Source organism: Gavia stellata, chromosome 8 (assembly GCF_030936135.1).
Source record: "Gavia stellata isolate bGavSte3 chromosome 8, bGavSte3.hap2, whole genome shotgun sequence".
NCBI classification, from domain to species: Eukaryota; Metazoa; Chordata; class Aves; order Gaviiformes; family Gaviidae; genus Gavia; species Gavia stellata.
The window spans coordinates 32,283,125-32,302,245 of NC_082601.1; the positions used below are offsets into that span (position 1 = coordinate 32,283,125).

At 43.3% G+C, this 19,121-nt stretch overlaps 1 protein-coding gene across 2 annotated transcripts in view; it reads right to left on the reverse strand.

Annotated features, from left to right (window-relative positions):
- PLCL1 (phospholipase C like 1 (inactive)) overlaps positions 1 to 19,121 on the reverse strand; it is a 217,252-nt gene that overhangs the window by 27,729 nt on the left and 170,402 nt on the right. For both annotated transcript variants that reach the window (XM_059820460.1, XM_059820459.1), the window contains 3 exons: positions 15,936 to 18,407; positions 13,548 to 13,751; positions 2,598 to 2,673 (listed from right to left, as the gene is read on the reverse strand). In XM_059820460.1, the coding sequence (XP_059676443.1) occupies positions 2,598 to 2,673; positions 13,548 to 13,751; positions 15,936 to 18,407 (2,752 nt within the window). The remainder of the gene's footprint in view (positions 1 to 2,597; positions 2,674 to 13,547; positions 13,752 to 15,935; positions 18,408 to 19,121) is intronic.

Sequence of the window (19,121 nt, forward strand, 5' to 3'; positions counted from 1 at the left end):
TTTGGAAAACAGTTTAAATAACTGCACCCCAAGCAAGACTCCCCTGCACGTGTGCCTCATGCCAAACGACTTACAAATCTTTTCACTTCATTAAGTGAAAGAAAACCTTCAAATGACTCACTTTGTCCTGCTAAAAAATACGAAGGCTAATGGTGCTCAGCTCAACATGGACAGCCCTGCCTTTCTGTAGCATCCTTTTAGTTATTTTTCCCTCTGGACCTCACTTCCCCACCTGTAACTTGGAGAGACTGCTGCCCTCGAGGGAGGGAGCCACAGACATTTGTTAGGCTTTGGGTAGAAGCTCCAATGAAAACATTTAGCAGTTCAGTCCTCCAAGCTGCTGCTGACCACTGTGCATTGGGCACATGAAAAAAACCAACAAAGCCACCTGAGAAGCCATCTGGGGGAGCAGGCAGGACCCTGGGGCACAGGGAACCTGGACCAAAACAGGCTATGATGGGAAGCAGAGGTCTGGTGGGAACACATGTTTAAAGGGAGCAGGACTGTTGTGAGGCAATTGTACCTCTGACACCTCTTAATTTTGAGTGTTTCATCTTGCCATCTTGAAAATGTTATTTAACAATTTGCCTGGGTAACATTTGCAACAAACTAATTGGCAATTGAGTGTGGTGAGGGATCCTCTCTCTCCTACTCCTTTCCTCTGTCTAAATCCTGAGACTTCAGAAGAGCACTTCATATCTCTCCAGCCTTCTTCTCAATCAGAAATGGTATTTTAAGGCTAACAAAGCAAAACAAATGAAAATACAAGTAGATAGAGCAGCAAAGAGAACAAACTTAAGGAAGGAGAGGGGAACTGCATGAAACTCTGGACTTCAGCATGGTGGCATGGTCCTGCACCATGTTCTTTGCACACATCTCCAGCCCTCTGCTCACAAAGATGCCAGTGCCCAGGCAAGTGTTGCGGGTTCTTCTCTCTGTGCACAGAGCAGGGTGGGCAGAAAGCTGGCTGATGCGCCTGAGGGTCTGCATAATTTAGTGCAAAGTACTGCTCTTAAATTATACCATCTAGAAAGACCCCCCCATGCTGCATTTTCCCATCACTGTCCGATTCCTAAACCCTGTGCACCTCATGAAGGCTTTGGGCTGAGGACGTTTATGCTGCTTATGCAGATACACAGAAGCCAAGGCACGACATAAGATGAGGCCCACAAAATCCAGCAAGACATAGCTGCTTGCCTCTCCTCCCTTTGCTACCACAGTGCCAGCATGGCTCCAGAGCTCTGAATTTCCAAGAGCAAGGACTAGGTTCCACCCTGCTCTTGTGCCACATAAAAATCAGTTAAATGCTATCGTTGAAACAGTTTCCAAATTTCCTCCTATTAAAAAGATGAGTTAAAGGATTTACTACAAAAAAATCAGTTTCAAACATTATTTACATTTCATAGAAGCAAATGGCTGTAGCCTGCGTCACTTGCCAAATCCAAAAATGCCTATCAGAAAGAACAGTATTTATGATTGCTGTGGTCCCAGAAGACTATGCCCAAGAACACAAATTAAATGCAGTAGCAACTGTGTGCATTACTGACCTTCAAGGCTTGCTACAGGTTAGGCAAGGTGCAACTGTACAACTAAATGAACTGAACACAGATTTAGTTTCTGCAGTGTAAACCCCTAATAGAAATACACTGCGTGTATTTATTCAGCATGGTTTCTGATACATGAAAGCTGATGGATTTAGTTGTAGAGGATTACCACTGCCAAATGTGGACTCCTATCTCTCTTGCAGGGCTTATTCTTGTGTATCAGTGGAAACTACAGGAGACATGTCCCAGTTCCAAGTCTAGCCTGCTATCCTGAACAAGTGATGAAGAGGACTTTGCATGAGTAAGCTGAACTGTGAATCACAGTTTTGGTGATTTCTACCATCCTGAAAAAGGAGTGTGAACCTGCAGCAGAGCAGATAGCATGCAGGTGGCCACTTCTAAAACCACCTCTTCCCTTTCTACTGGTGCACACAAGACAGAGCCCTAGTTCAGATAAAGACATCCAGTACAATACACCAGCAACACATGATCTACTTTAAGTCTACTTACAGTGGTTTACGCCCATATCTGTGACATACATAATGCATAGCCACACAGATTCACTGTGATACAATGGAATTATATTGGCATAAGTTTCCAAGGTCTGAAACAAACCTAAAGAGCAAAAGTAAGTAAAGGTATGCAACAGAGCTTGGTCCTGAGGGTTTCAAAACCTCTTGCCTCCTCTGTGTTTAAGGGAAGGATTGTGGTAGAGAATGGAGCTCAGTAAAGGCAGCACGTCTTCTCACTCCCTCTTTTTAATTGAATGCCTTTCTAGTTCATTTGACTAATTTAAATACTGTCAGACATTTCAGAGCTGTAGAGCAGATGGAGAAATAGCTTTAAAAGTGAAAGCTGAGGATTATTCCCTGATCCCACGCCTGCATTGCTACTGGAGGATGGGCCTCCAGGAGGGTGGAGTCTGCCAGGGAAAGACCAGGATGCTCACTTAAGTACCAGGTGAAAGATGCTGCATTAGTCACAAACTGGAAGTAAATTATGGCACATCATTTCCCATCTCCCATCCAGAACTGCACAATAAAGAAGGATTACCTGCTTTCTGGCACTGAACAATTTTGTCGTGAGTGATGTCTGCCATCTCAATGAGAACCCTGCTCTCTTGAATCATCTGTCAGAAAATAAATGGAAAAAAAGTAGCGTTACTAGAGTTGCCTGCAACATCTAGTCCACAGAAAAGTACAAAGGTTCAAACTTAAAAAGAGCTCTGCTCTGCGAGCAACACTATAAAGTTTGGATCATTCCTTCATATCAGGGCTCCCAGATCTGTATCAAGCTAAGTGACAGTTGCTCAGAAAATGTTTTGCTCCAGAAGTTAAAGAACAGCTGTTTTACATCAGTGAGACACCACTGCAAATAACATGAAGGAAACACAAGTGATTTCAGAAGAAAGCAGAGTTAGCAGACAAACAATATTAATTCTACGTGAAACTCAGCCCTTTCTAATTAGTACTCTTCTTGAAACAAAAGGAGAAAGAAGTATAGTCCTTGACCTAAGCGGTTACCAAAAATGTTACCAAGTCATGAATAGCACTGATTTCAAGAGCTTCTTAAGCCTGTGCTGAACTTTATGCAGCTACAGCATTTTTCAAGTTTCTCTTTGGAGAAATTCAGATCCAAATCCTATCCTATCCTCAACATTTCTGTCGATGTTTAAAAGAAGAAAAAACAAAAGAGACAGGCAGTTTCAACAAGCCTACTCACAAGTTTCAAGAGATACCCATATTTATGCATCTTCCTAGAGTAGCCCATTAACAACAAACAGATGAAGTGTCCATTACGTGACAAGTTTCCTGAGCCTCCCTTCTTGCAAATGCTATTCTCCTTTGATGGTAACAAACCTTCCAAAACCCTTCAGAAGCCCAGGCAAGCAAGCAAATTGTTCCAATGCTATGTTCTGCGAAATTGCAAAAGGTGGCACATACATCTGTTACAGAAGGCAAGAACATGCTGTATAACAAACATGCCTGAGAATTATTTCACTCTCCCAGGACGTACACCACAAACCCCAATCAAATCCAAGCAGCATGACAGCGGTGCCAATTAGAAATGAAGCAAACTGAATACTGCCTCATGTTACATCCTGAAATTACAGAAGCCGCCACCTGAAAGCTTTGCCAAAATGATACAACTGCTAAAAGACTTCCTACTTTCAAACACACTAAATATGAAAACACAACCAGTAGGTTTCGATGATTTTAGTGGAAGACAGTATAACAGTATTAAATTAACACTTGCAAATTAGCACGTTGTATTGTTTTAATTAGATACAAGGGAGGAGGGATGCTTCCACTTGTCACACCCGAACTTCCAAATTCTGGAGAAATTCAGATCCAAATTTTGCTCCTCATGCCATCTTCATTTCTAATTAAACCTATTGAGACAGGCTGCATTTAATAAAAATACCTAAGCCTTTGCTTTGATATAAACAAGAATATGAGAAAACCAAAATCCATTACCAGCTTCATGGGCAGAGAAAAAAAAAGCCTGATACATCTACAGAGTGCAAAATTGTTTTTTAACAGAACATGCCCAGTGGATATGCCTGAGATTGAAATTACTTTCGATAGTATCCTTTGCCTTTCATTCTTATTACTTGCTTGTTCGTGCATCATGTTGTTTTTTTCCTCTTTGATATTTTCCCTTGTCATCTAGAAAGAAATGACAATTTCTACCCACCCTCTGGCTTTTCTGTACCATAGCACATAGTCATTTTGTGCTGAAGGAGCCGTTCAGCCGCCAACTGCAAACGCTGAAGTTGGTCTGAGCAGTAAAGAGAGTGAGAACCCCGAAAAAACCTGCAAGTCACTTCAGAGGCAGCCCGAGGCCAAACGTGCATCTCTTGCACAGGCTGACCCAGGGCCTGGGAGCCAGTGCCCGCACTGCCTGGTCCAGCCAGGCGCTGCCAGCATTTCCACAGCTGCGGTGCCCCGTGCACCCATCACCCCGCGCTTGGCCCCGCTGTGGGTCTGTGCCTGTACCTTCTACCCAGCAGCAAGGTTTTGGCCAGCGAGGTCAATGCATCTAAGCTGGGACAGTATATCCAAAGCATCTGACTCTCCTGTGCTCAGATCTCTAAAGTAGAACTTGACTTGTGAGAGTTTTTTATATAGATGTACATATACATACATACATATATATGGCCACAGGAAATTAGCCTACCACACACAAAAAAAGCAAGCTTGAGAATCATGCAGTTTGGTAATCTAAGTTTGACCATATCTTCCTCCAAGTACCGGACCCACTCCCAGGAGCTTCTGGCATGCCTGTTTTAGGCTTCTCAGACATGAAGGTATTACATTCATTTTTTAAGAGAAAAGTGGCAATAGGATGTCAATTTTCCCTTACTGCAGGGTAGGTAGAGCAGCCCTCCGCTCCTTTGATGCTCACATCAAAGTCTCACTGCTCTCAGCTCAGCAAGAACAAACAATTAAAAACAGATCTTATAGCAGAATTTAACCTGTTCCCGTCTTCCTGCTCAGCAGTAATCTTGACAAAAATAAGCAGCTTTTGTCCCATGACAGATCCTGAGAGTGGATTCAGAGTTCCTCAGCTCAGTGACTGGGGTTAGCGGATGTCCTTAGGGCACCACCTGGCATCCACCCGCCAGGTTCCTCTAGGAAATCATGCGCTAGGTAGAAATAATACACCCTGGGCCAACTATGATACACAATTTTGGCCAGCCTATGGTGTCTTCGCCACCTGTGGTAACACAGTGTGCGGGACCTGGTACTTCTACATGACAGGCCAGGCTCTGCTCCCAACAAAAACTGCATGTGCCATTTCAGCGGGCATGAGATCCTGCTTCCTAACGCTGCGGTACGAGATTGTAACAACAGGCTACTGCAAGGACGAAGCCTGGGTGTTCACTCTGAAGAACCAGAAACTGATGTATACAGATAAGAGTACAATAGGCAAGTAACTGCTATCCAGGAATATATCCAGGAGTTTTGTTCTTTGGTTTGGTTTGGCTTTCTTTTTTTTCCTTTTTCTTCTCAAAGCACATCACAATAGATGCTCTTGAAAGGATTCTGTGCAAATCCTGGCAAAAGAGCTGATGCAACCCTCAAAAAATAGCCAAACTAATCTGAAAACCCACTTTTTCTGGTTTTGTTTTGTTTTGTTTTTTAAATTTTCCCCACCTCATACATTTTCAATAACATACACAAGGTAACACCTTGGGGGATATTTACTAAGTAAAGATAGTAAAGGTCACCTAAAAAGCTAAGTTACTAGTAACTGTTTACTGGAATTAATGTTAACAATTTGTCAGTAGTCAGTCTAATGCAGGTGAAAGCAGGTGAGAGCCTCAGCTAGAAACTGGCGCCCACACATCCTTTCATGCCGGACACAGGACAGCAGGCAGCAGTTTTGGCAGGGTTGCCGGCCGCAGTGGAGGATGCTGGCCAAGGATGCAGCATGTTGGCCATAGATAGGTCTGCTTGGTCCCGTCCATCAGCCCCTGGGAGACTTTGCCACCGTGGTTTTCCTCATCAACAGCTCCCGCTTACAGCCCCGTGTCATGGCATCTAGATACACTTTTTCTTTTTTGGCACTGGTTCTGAAATGAGTCCATGGTCTCTCAGTCTGAATGGTCCTCTGCTTTTCCAGGTGGCATCACATCCGAAACCCTGCTTGGGGATGTCACCTACTTCTCGCTGTGCCAAGACAAGAACCAGAAGCCCTAAACACAACATGGAGGGCTGTGAGATTTTCTGCTGGGAAGGTAACCCCATAAATCACATGATAGCCTGAGATTTTCAAGCCCAGTTTTGCCAGTGATGTTTCAAAATCCAACTACCTGTCTCAAATGTGAAGAGTCAGCTTTCTGATGTTTGCAGCATGAACTTCCATGCACCTTTACTGTGCTCAGACCCACGCTGAGCAGCGCTCTCGGGCAGCTGTGTAAGTCCCAGCCATCTGCCTGGAGCCCATCAGGCTGCTGTTTAATGTCAGCTCCCAAATGGCAGCTCGCTTCCGTGAGCAAGAGACGTCCTGCTCCCTCAGGAAACTCATGCTCCACCAGAGTGTTAACTCCTGAACGCTGAGCTTCAAGGGACTGACCTCCAAGCAATGTATACTGAAAAGCAACCTTTAGAGGATGGATGCTGGTATCTGGGTCCACTTGGCGTTTTTAGCGAGGCAGTTTTTAGCAGCTGCTGAAGCTGGTAGGATTGCTCAGGACAACTTGCATTTCCCATGTCAGAAAGAAGGTGATAAACTTTACTGAGAGATGTGTTTAACATAAGTAGAGGGGGGGAAAAAATGGACAAAAATAGGAGTGAAAGCACATAAAACCTGATTCTGGTATAGGGACTTAAAAAGCTACCTTGCTGACCAACAGTGTATACCTATTAGAGTAAGCAGAAGGGAAGAAGGCTGAATGGGAGAAACTACCACACACCTTGACATCATTTAGGATCCTGCTAATTTCAGTACTGGGCTCTGCGTCCAGAGGGCCGAGACCTGTGGGGAAGGCGCGGGGTCCCTTCCATGCTGCAGCAGCGCAGAGCTCTACGTGAACAAAGGATGGCCCCGCTCCTCCCATCGGGGACCCCTGCCACGTTTCCATGGGAGCGGGGACACAAAGATTTTTGCAAGTCCTGGAGATGCTAACCCTCCTGGAGAGGCTGCAGCACCAGAAATGCTCTCGCAACAATAAGTGAATAAGGGTTTGTTCAGATTGACAAAAGAGGCACATGGCACAAGTCCCAGAAGTACATGTCACGTTTAATAAACTAATGGGAATGAAGAACACAAAGCGTCATCTGCATAGGTTAGGGTTTTTTCTGCAAAAAAGCTCATTTAATGTAAATATTCTTCTTGCTGAAAGCAAGAAGCCTAAACTTGATTCATCCTGATCTACCTGAAGCACCCTGTTATGATCATGCCAGTTTTTCACAAAAGCATGGGAAGCAAGAGCTGGCACAAATCCGGGAGCTCTCTCTTGTCTGGTATATGAGACCCAGAAAGTGGAACAGACCACGGGCTGAAAATATAACTAACCTGTCTCACTTAAGCGTCTAAATATAGCATGCAATATCAAATTTAAAATCCCATTCCTTCGCAGAAAGAACAATACTTTACTTTGTCACTTCTGATAAGTGTTAATTACAAAGATAAATAAATTTTAAGTGAAATTTAAAATATCTTAACACTGAGGGCATCATATTTTTACTCACAAGAAATTAACAGGGTTATTTCTTGTCTGTAATAAAGGCAGTTTAATAATAGGATCACTACAAACTGAACAAAAAATGTTATTTCTTTTTACTTTAATGAACTCCTGTGCTAGAGACCAATTTCTTCTTTTCATTACAAACTATTCTACAAACTGAAAAGGGGAGAGGAAATTAACACAGCAGAGTCTCACCAAAAAAAGACAAAAAAAGACAGGAAAATCTCCTGGTGGCAAATTAAAGCGCTGCTCCTGCTGGGAAGATAAATGATACAAAAGGGACAGTTCAAAGAGTCCTCTCATAAATATTCCAAAGTTTAGAATAGAAACTGACTGAACATCAAACTAAAAAGAAGCTTTCTCTCAGGTGTCTCCTCATGGCTGTTGTCCCAATCTCCTATGCCTTTCATCATTGACAAAGAAGAGTTTTGCCTGTGTAAGGAGTACTGTATCGTGTCTCTATTGCTAAAAAACCTCCAAACAAGCAAACAAACAAAAAAAACCCCACAAACAAAAAACCCCCAAACCTACCACCAAACAAAAATAAAAGAGGCTACAAAAATACAACCAATTTGGAAAAAGAGCTGAAGCGCAAATTGAGCTCATGAAAATTTGAACAGGATACCCTCTTTAGCATTGAGCATTTCTTGCAGACATTTGGGACAAGAAACAGCCAGGCAATCGATCGTGTGCCAGCAAGGCTTGTAAAAAGGAAGGATGTGCACATGGTGCCAGGATGTGGGAAGAACGCTGGCCACCAGTCCGCCTTGTCTCTGTCCCAATATGCTCCAAGACAGGTTTCTGTATTTGAGCCTTTTCCTGTAACAGCCCAGTAAGAGGAACAGTTATCAGGGATGGTTACATCATTACATCATCTGAAATACTTTACTGACACAAAATGCAGAAGGAACTGAATAAAATTCACCTTGAATTCCAATTTCATGTTTTTGCTTACAAATATTTCTGGGGAAATATGGTGTCAGAGTGTTGCAGGATGTGATCTGGTACACAAAGACCAGCCCTCTATAAAAAAGGAGCAGTGGAGGAACAGGGGAAGGAGTCAGCTTTCAATATGCTTATGCTAAAAATGAGTAACTAAAGTACCCAACTGGAACTTCATTCCATAAGAAAAGTGGTGATCTGACCATTTTCAGGTCCTATTTTAGAAGGGGCCAAGGGACATGGCTATCAGAGAGAGAAACTGTGAGAGTGGTGGGTAAATAAGAGAGAGAATTATAAGAAGCCGAGAAAGAAAAAGGGTAATTGTTTTCCCAGTCTATGTCCAATTTTGGATGGAAAACTCTTTAAAACAGATACAAATTCAAAACAATGTCCATGTACTGGACTGTGTTTGACGTCAGTGCATTATGACACTTATTTGGCAGTGGATGCTCTGCTCTGCAATATCCCTTGTCTTCAGCTGCTCAGAGAATAGTGAAAAACATTCCTTTGGGGATGACTCTGTCCCAGCTGAAATACGAATTTCAGTGGAAAAGCTCACAAAAATCTATTCAGTCATTTTGCATTGACATAAACTGGGAAAATGGACTTTCTCCTTGGGAATAAAGAGCTGTCTCGCCTGCATCAGGATAAAGAAACCCAAAAAGACTGAATCTGAAAGCACAGCAGACAAAGAACAGTTCCTCTCCACACACACCTCAGCAGACTTCTGCGTGCATGGACAAATACCTGTGTCAACAAAAACAATGCCATTAAATACATCGACTTATTCCCCAGCAGCGTCACAGATATTACTTCTCAAAAATCCCCAATCCATCTCTGTGTTGGCCGAGACATTCTTAACTAACTTGCCTTCTCTCAACAGCACCTACATACACGCTGTCCTTCCTTACCTGTCTGCTCCAAAATAACAAGATCAGTTCCAGTAAAGAGGCTTCAATACGGAGAAACAAGTTAATGTCAACCTGAGTTTATATAACAAATAGCTTCTCTGTTCAACCTTTTTTACACTTTTTGTTGTTTATGATTCAAAAACATGTAAAGATACTTGCGAGCTTCTTTTATTCTTCTAGAAAAATTTCTGTATGCACATGAGCCAGGAGATTGGGTAAAATCAAGAACATTTATTATCACTTGTTTATCGCTTTTGATTTGCAAATGATTCAATCATTTGATCTTGGAGGAAAAATAATGCTGAATCAATAACTCAAAAGCAAAGTGCACAAGCGTCCCCGAGTTCATGCATGCTTGCATCAGCAAATGAATATATCGTGCAGACAGAGAAACCACAATCTGTTTCCGAACAATTCGCAACCAAAAAAAAATCCAAACTTCACAGGATAACTGTTTGCAGTGAATAATTCAACCATCTGTCACGTCCAGCTGGGCCCCATCCCTTCTCTTCACATTGAGTATCTCCTTTTTTTAGGTGTGATCAATGAACACCAGCATCAATTTGACAGGTTATAAGGCACACCACACGCGCTGCCCACCTGAGCAAGCATCTTCCAATGCCTGGCCACTGACAAGGTGAAGCACACAGGCGGAGGGGGAGAAACAGAGTCCTCCTTCATGGGAAAGGAAAGGTCTGAAGGACAGCTCTGTAAGTGACACACTACGCTATCCTAGGATGTATGTGTGGGAATCAATGACGTTACCAGAATCCATTCATCATACTCTATGTATGGTATCAACCAAAGCTGTAAGTTGAAATAAACTGTTCTAAACTGTATTTCTGGTAGTTGACATACTTTCCAAAAATGTTTTCTATGTATTGTCAATGGTCCACCTTATTTTCGGCAAATCCCATTCCCTGCTCTCCTCTGCAGAAACTCCCATACAACCCAGTATCATCAAAGAAGCCTCTTCCTCCACGAGACACAGCAACAGTCGAGTTCCACTAAACCACTGCAATGCGACCATAAAAAAAAATAAATAGAGCCTTGAAAAGTCATTCCGGTTCCTTAAACAAAGCACATTAAATTTTATTCTAATAAGGCCTCTCTCGAAAGAAAATATTTAATGCGGAACACAACGGTAAAATTAATTGCCCAGGAAAAAACAAACAAACTGCACAAACCGGTCTTTGTCTGTCACGCCTGCTGACAAAGGCCAAGCAGGAGGGAACAGACAGTTAATTGTTTTCCAGATCATTGTGGCAGGTCTTCGAGCATTTGTACCTCCATTTGCCTGGACTGTCAGCACTGTCTATGGCCCATTAAACACACTGGCAGAGTTCATACTTTCCGTGGAAAACGAAAAAAAGTATGTTCAGTTGGCAATTTCCAGTAGGGGGAAAAAACTCAACACATTAGGGCTGTTATTATCAGAGATTATTTTCAAAGCAGACTTTTTAAAGAATGTGAAATATGTGGTGTTTTTGGAAGTGGCGAGGAAGGGTTTGCCCAGCACGCATGCTACCTGGGCTGTGGAGCCCAGAGAGTGAGGCAGAGCTACAATCACAGCTTCCCACTATAAGATTTTGAGCCAAATTTTTTTCCATTCTACTGTAAAAGCAATTAAGAAGTACAGCCCATTCATACAAGAGGGAGGCTGACATCAACAGCTTTTATTTTATGCATTTAAAATTTCTCTCAGGCCTATTCACCCAGAAAGCGCTTTGAGGTGAAGAGACGTTTCTGGGGAATTAAAGACATGCAGCAAGCACTTGTGGATCCAGTTCCTTGAAGCCATATTTATCCACAACTTAAAAGGTTGAACTATAGTAGATCTTGAATAAAAATAAATAAATAAATAGCTAAAATATTTTAAACTGCTTTCCACCAACATCTCCTTGTGCTCTCATTTGCACACAAAAAAAGGAAAAGAAAAAAAAAAATTATTAAAAAGAAATACACCCTGGATTATACCAAGTCATTACAAACACCATAGCAAGGAAAAGCCCTTTCTCAACATTAAAACGGCAACCCCCTCCCCACAATGTATTTTCAAGTATCAAGATTGATAGAGACAGTTCATTTTTTTTAACACAGAAAAGGCTAACTAGATTTCAATATTCTGCTGCTGGTACTGCCTCAAAAGGCAAATACCCAAAATGTAGCAAAAACATTTATTTAATCCGGCTTTTGCTTTTTCAGAAGCAAATAGTTTTAGCAAAGTAAGAAGCAGTTCCATCCAGACAAAGCAGGTAAAAATAATTTAAAGTATCATGTTCTCATTAACCAGAATTACATCTCAAATCAACCCTTATGTAGGCACAGAAGAACTCCCTTCTCCTTCTCAGCCCTCTGATTTTAAACTCCTTGCACTGTCTCTCGAAATTCAAGGTACATCTTCCTCCATCAGAGACAAATGTGAGAGCAAACATTATTTAAGACAGTTATACAAGTGTTTTTGTTGCATCTGAAAGAGGTCTTTCACCTATTTAAATTGAAAAACCGTTTCCAAAGCACAAAGAGGCCTTGAAATGCCCCGTGTGTACTTTTCAGCATATAATTACAAAGATAAGAGGTGACACATTCATTTTGGTAAAACTCCATTAAGCAGGCCTCCAAAGACAGAAAAATCTCTTATTTATGTATGTGGTATTTGCTCTTTCAGACAGACATCACACCATGTAATAAATCTATCCAAAAGAAGTCCAATCTAAAATATGGCAATCAACTGGATTTGCAAATCCTTGTTCTGGTATTGTTACAGCTGGTATTTTATTACCACAACCTAATCACTTTCAAGTAATATAAACTACTCTGGAAGGAACCCAAGGGTTATTTCAGAGTATTTTTAATATTTCTCTTTTAACCAACATTGGTGTCTCCCTCTTCCCCCCAAGCTGATTTTCTCCAGAAAAATGTGTTGTAAGAGCAAAAAATGAGACGGAAAGGAGGCCAGCACTTGGCACACTGAATAGCTGGTCAAAGATGTGATCACTCTTCGCAACACTTCAGGGTCTCTGGAAGCAATTCGATACCCCCAAAATTATTCACCTTTTTACTCCTTATGAACATAAGCTGCAGAAATAACTGCCGTGCACTGATCATGCATCGTGATTTCCTCTGGTTGCCACAGTGTAATATTTAAGTCAGGGTTTGCAAAACTATGCGGCTTGCTATCAGTTGCTGCAGACCATCTACTAAGGATGGGAAGTGACAGGGCAGTCCAGTAGCCTGAGAGGCACAAAGTGACAGCAACTTCTGCTGCTGGAAGTCACACACAGCTGTTGCTCAGTCACCCAAAGCAGTGACATATGTCATACAAGGCTGAGCAGCAGCATTCACCTGGAATGACTTTAGCTCATCTATGTTTTTGTAAGTATTCCTGTACCATACTGCCCTCTCCTTCCTTATTGGAAAAAACAGGTGTTTTAAAACTTCCCTTCTAACTTTGCAATGTCCTTCCCAAGAGCAACACCGACTTGGTTTGGCAGGGACACGGGCACTACTTAACACTGCTGCTGAAAGGCGTTGGGAAGGGGACGGCTCAGCTTTGCTCAGGAACTCCCAAGCTGCAGTTCCCTGCCTAATGGCCTTGCCCTCTGCTGCGGGGAGGCAAGCGAAGGGCAGCGCAAAAATCTTGCCACTTCTCAAGGACAACAACTAACAGCTGCTAGTACACGGTGAATTGATGCTATTTTTGTAAACAAAGTCCCTCCTCAAGTGCCAACCTGTGCTAGTCACAACCGTGTTTAAAAAAACCAAAGAAAAAACCAAACAACAAAAAGCCCAGTGCGGCAGTTTTGGTAATTAAAGGACAATTCTGCATCGCTTAAGTCATTTGAAGAGCCTCACTCATTTAACTGAAACATGTGGGTGCGTGAAAGCCAGCGAGCATTGCCTGCCATGTTCACAAAGGTGAGGAAAGCAGAGGTACCAGTGGTAAGCGCCTACCAGGTCGTACGCTGCCAGGACCTTTTTCTGCACGTCGGGCATGGTCCCCAGAGGTTCTAGGTAAGGAAACGCATCCTTCATGCAGAGGGTAACAGAGGGTGCGTTGTCGCTGCTCACAAGCCGCGAGGACAGGGTCAGGATGCACTGCTTCAGGCTCGCAATGGGTGGCAGCCCGCACAGCTCCTTGACAGACACCATGGCATTCTGGGGGAAGGAAAATAAATACTTGAGCGCATGTTGCTGTTTGCCACTCTGTTCCCCCCCCACCTGCCAGTACCTCGTCAGTGCCTGCCTGCTTCTCCCACCTGATGTGGGCAGAGCTACCCCACTGCCTGCCATCCCTGGGCTCCCATGGACCTGGGGTGCCGGCACACACAGTGATTCCTGGCCCCATTCTCGGCTCCCCAAGCCTGCCGCCAGCTCCAGCTTTCCCCCAGGCCCAGGTATCCCAGCTGCCAGCTCTGAGCTACTTTGCACTGCAAATTGAGCCCCAACAGGGACAAGCTCTGGTCCCCAGCATATTAAACCATCAGCTTAAAATACTATTTCTCTTCCCAACTGTTCAGACTCCAATTGCTTTTGATGCTGTAATCGCCTTGTTCTCCCATCATTATCATCCTCCAGCAAGAACAAGTTCGACAGACCTTGTATTTCCCATGGGAAAGGCAAGCAGGAAAAAAACACTTTGTTTTCCGCCTTGCATTACCACATCATAAAGAAACACAAACACTCTTTCCCCTTCATAGGTCACATGTAAGAAAATCAATACTGGATATACAGGTCAAACCAAACTAACATGCCAGGATTTATTTATTTATCAAGTCATTGGCTGTACAGCTGACATGCCCTCATCTTTTACCTTCTTGAGTCATACAATGAGTGACCAAGATGCACAAAATCTAAGTAAGACAGTATTATAACAACCCATACCTTGTAAACGTTCCCCCACACATCTTGCTGAAAAAACAGTCAACAGAAAATTCCCAGTTAATTAATAGAGGCTTTTCTCATTAATCAAATACATTAGCATGCAGATAAATCTAACAACTGTGTCTTTACGAAGCATTCCCCAGAACAAGATCTTGTACTGAAATTTTGCTTGGAAGGCACATTAATGCTGTTTCTGAGTCAGATTCAGAGTATCTTCTTTTATATAGTTCACATATAACGCCTGACCTAGACTGAAGGTGGAGTCAGTGGTTCAAACTAGTTACTTTCAAGGCCTGCAGGAACGGAAAGGCTGGGAAGAGTTTCCCATTCTTAAAAATATGCTTAGACTATTCCTTTGGGAGTGATTTAAAACTTATGTCATTTTGTAAACTTTTCCAGCTGCCAACATTTAATTTGCTTTAGACTCTGTCCAGAAGAGTGGGGTCAATGAAGTGCTATGTGTTTTTCTCCTGTTTTCAAGAAAGAAAAATGAATTGTTTCTGTATCTTTACCAAGGAGATAGTTATGACTGATTTCAGCTATTTATTAAAGAAAACGCATTGTTTAATGCTACACAGTTTTGTTTCTAGGCAGCGCATGGACCTCTGAATTGAGTTGCCCGTTAATCAACCTGCAGAGTCGCCCCCGCCACAGAGGAGAGCACCGGGCAGACTGGCTCTCGTTTGACCTCGCTGCCACTTCACCTCCTGCTGACGACGAAGGTCTAACCCAGGCAGTTGTGACGGTGCTGTGCACCTGGGCCCCGACACCTCCGGCCACAGCAGGCTCCGGCTGCTCTCAGAGCAGCATGGGCGGGTGGATGTGGTGCCAGGAGACTGCCTGAGCCAAGACACGTCACCGGTGTCTGTGCCGGTGCTCAGCCAGCAGAGACAACACAGCTATTTAGCAGGGAGGAAACTGCAATCCAAGTGGCATTCAGTGCCTACGTTGAACATCTGCAGCCCTTGGGCAAACAGTGGCAACGTACGCTCGGGGAAACCTGCTGGTCTTTGCACGGTGGGTTTCTCTTGTGTGGACAAGACCTTAATGACACATGCACTGACTGTTTCTTACACTCACCCAGACAAAGAAAATTAAGAGCATAACCCTCACTCAGTTAGCAAAACAAAAGCTTGCTGACGTTTTCCAGGACCAGCGAGGAAATGAAGTTTTTGAGATCTGAGGCCTGGGGACACAAATGTACCCTTGGTTCTGCTTTCTCAGAGAAAAACAACCAGTAAAGCACATGTTTGGAGAGAGTATATTGATTTTTAAAACACTTCTGCCTAATCCCACATTTGCTTGTTAGTTAACACCTGTAACTATCAGCCTTCCAATGTCCAATTAAAGGCTGACAACAGCTGCAGGTCTGAAGCTTCACCAGCTTCAGCAAGTTTGCCCTATCAGCAGCTCACACCAGGACCTTCACTTCCACATTCAGGACACACCCAGTCATACCTGCATATTTTCTCTCATATCAGTAGCCTCTCGTAGCGGATGCACTGCCAGCTTAAAGATGTCATCGATAGTCTTGAGACCGGTGTTCCTCAGCATGGTGTACTCCCTTGCTTTCTTTCCTATCCTCACCGAGAGGCTGCGCTTTTGGGCCTTCCCACCTCCACTTCGGTTGGTTATTGCAATGTGAACAAAGAGGGTAACGTGTTCCATGATATCACCAACAAAAGACCGCAGCGGTATGTGCCTGTATCCAGGCTGTAAGCACTCCAGCGGGATGGTGTACTGCCCTATGAACTCATCCCCAATGTAGTCATCATCCAAAACAACAAAACGGATCATGGCCAGCTCTGGTAGATTGATCTGGAACTCAAAGCTTTCATCAAAAATGGGGTTATCGCTGTTTTGCTGAACAGTTTTAGTTCTTTGTTCAGTGCAGTCTGCAGGAATCCCATGTATTTCTATGCAGACATAGGGGTCTATGACATCCCCTTTTGCACATGCACCCTTGGGCTTTGGAAAGTTCTGACCACTGATTATTTTGACATGTAGGACCTGGGGAGAGACCCCCGGAACAATGCCCTTGGTATTTGCGCTGAAGTAAGACACTTCATCACGCATCACTGAAGGTCTGAGAACGTACCCGCATCCCCCATTCTGTAGAAACCAGCCAGTGTGTAGGTCCATCATGGGCCCCGGGGTCTGATAGTTCATTGCCACTATCTGGCAACCACAGTTCCAAAAATCTTGAGGATTTAAGTTACTGGAGTCTATCCTCATAGCACTCGGGTACACCCTGGACAGAAACTTTTTGTTGTAGTTGACAAAATCTTCAGGGTATTCATTTGCAATCCTACTGGCTTCTGCCTCACTGAAGGAGCACATTTCCCAGTAATTTTGAGCTTTCATGGATGTTTCAAAGTCTTTGTATTGGACAGATTTGCATAGGGACACCAAGTCGGACAATTCCCTGCAGAGCCAGATCAACTTCGGTTCCCTTGAGAAGTCCTCTGACAGTCTCCGGGATATTTCAGCCTCTTCGTCTTCATCTGTGACTTCTCCTTCTAATATATCCTGGTCGCAGGGCAGCTTCTTCCCCTTCACAATGATCTTCATTTTCAGTTTCTCAGGTGATGGGAGGTAGACTTTCGAGGATAAAGGTGCCTCTGTGTAGAGTTTGTTTCCAAAGATCCTTTTCATGTGTTGTACCACTACCTTCTGCTGTTGTACTGAGCAGTGGTTCCCCAAGCAGAGAATAAGGGGGTATTCTGAAGCAAAGAAGGCCAATTTGTTTATTACCTCAATAACATTTCGAAAGGCAAGTGGAGATGTCATGTTGTTACGGTTACAAATAATGGGTTCATTATCCGGGCCGTCACAGACATCTAGTTCAATACTCCGACAACTCATCTTTAAAGCTCTGACATAACCATTGATATCAGCTGGTCCTCTGAGCTGGTCTTCTATTAGATATGTATTGTGGGATGCATTGATGTAGTAATGTGACAAAGGCTGCGTCATGTCTTGGACAATTTTTTTGTGCTCTGGGTCAAAAATATCACATTCTGGGGACAGCAAGTATTGAGTAAATCCATCAATTGCAAGAAACCCTTGCAACCGCCCTTCTTGAGAAAGCTCGTACCTGCGTATAATATCTAGACACATTTCTTCTGTTATGTGGGTCACTCCTTGCTCAGCCTCTAAAAACAGCATGAGGTCATTGGCATCTAGATACTCTTTGTTTTTAGATATCTGCACAAGCAAGAAATAAACTTCAGGTCTTGTGCAAAGTTCGCTGAATGCTTCACAAAATTCCTCTTTTGTTACTCGTGTTGTCAGTTTCTCTTTGCTCTTCTGGATTTCCTTAAATTTTAATCTAATCTTTGATTCCTTTAAGGTGGGGTTAAGTTTCTTTATTAGCTCCACAGACGTATCTTCCAACATTATTCCATTACCGTCAACGTCTGCTGCTTCAAATACAGTTTTTAGCCAGGCAAACCGTGGGGTATTATGGCTGCTTTCCATCAAATCCAAGGGTTGTTTGCTACGAGAAACCAAGTACCTTAATCCTGATACCCAAATATTGGCCACATCAGCTGAATTGGCAACCAAGTCAAGAGACTCATAGTTCTCACCATGAATTACCGACAGCGCACAGTCCTCAGAAATCTGGTCTGCAAGTCCGTTATTCCTGAACGTTTCTGTGTTCTTCCCTAGCCTGATTTCTTTTATAGCAGCAATATCAAGCTTGGCTTTCTCAAGGTCCTTCTTGGAAGGCTCCCAACGAAGAGCCTGCAGGTCAGGATCCAGAGTAAAAAAACGGTTATAAATCCGGGAGTTTGGACGAACTTTCTTCAATTCACACCCAGCCTGCATAAAGCTGATACAGTCACTGGCGCTGCTTATTTTCTTCTCTGACGGCATGCTGCTGAAGGACACTGTTTTCTTTCTTCCACATTTTTGGTTTGCAGGATCCTGTGGAATAATTACATAAAAAAAAGAATGATTAAGTTTTCTTTGGCCATTCCACAAGTGCATAAATAATAGAGAAGATATGTTTATGTAAAGATAATTCATGTTCTTCTGAACCTCAAAACACAACATATCATCCCTTCCCACAATTCAGTTCCCTACTGAGCTATAAAATATACTGAGCTATACAGTGACTTGATTGATTGCAGTATTAGAGATACCAAGTTTTCATGAGTGACATTTGCAGCTATTAAACTGCCTCCCAGATCTCAGCAACTCAGTACCGCCGTGAGGAGGTGCTATCCGGTTGTGTTACATACATCTTCTAAAAAGATGTATATGGGAAGAGGTGTTTCATAGGAAGCTCCAGCACCTGGTTAAGGTCTGCATAACCAGAAGTAGGGTGTATCTCACCAGGGTTTAAGAGATATCATGAATAAAAGGAGGAACTCTGGGATAAAAAGACATGAGAAAAGAGTCTCAGCCTATGTGGGAGGAGAAGGGGAAGAAGTCTCCGAAGCAGTGCTGGGAAGGAGAGCCTGGAGCGGGTCAGCATGTCTCTGAAGGCACACGTGACAGCTTGGTGCTCAGCAGATGAGCGTCGTGCCTCAATTCTGCCTCTTTTCTGCAACCTTGGACACCTTAAGCATAACTAAAACAAAACCAAACAACAGTCATGAGTCAGACCCCTGAGATACAGAGCCCGGAGAGTCTGGG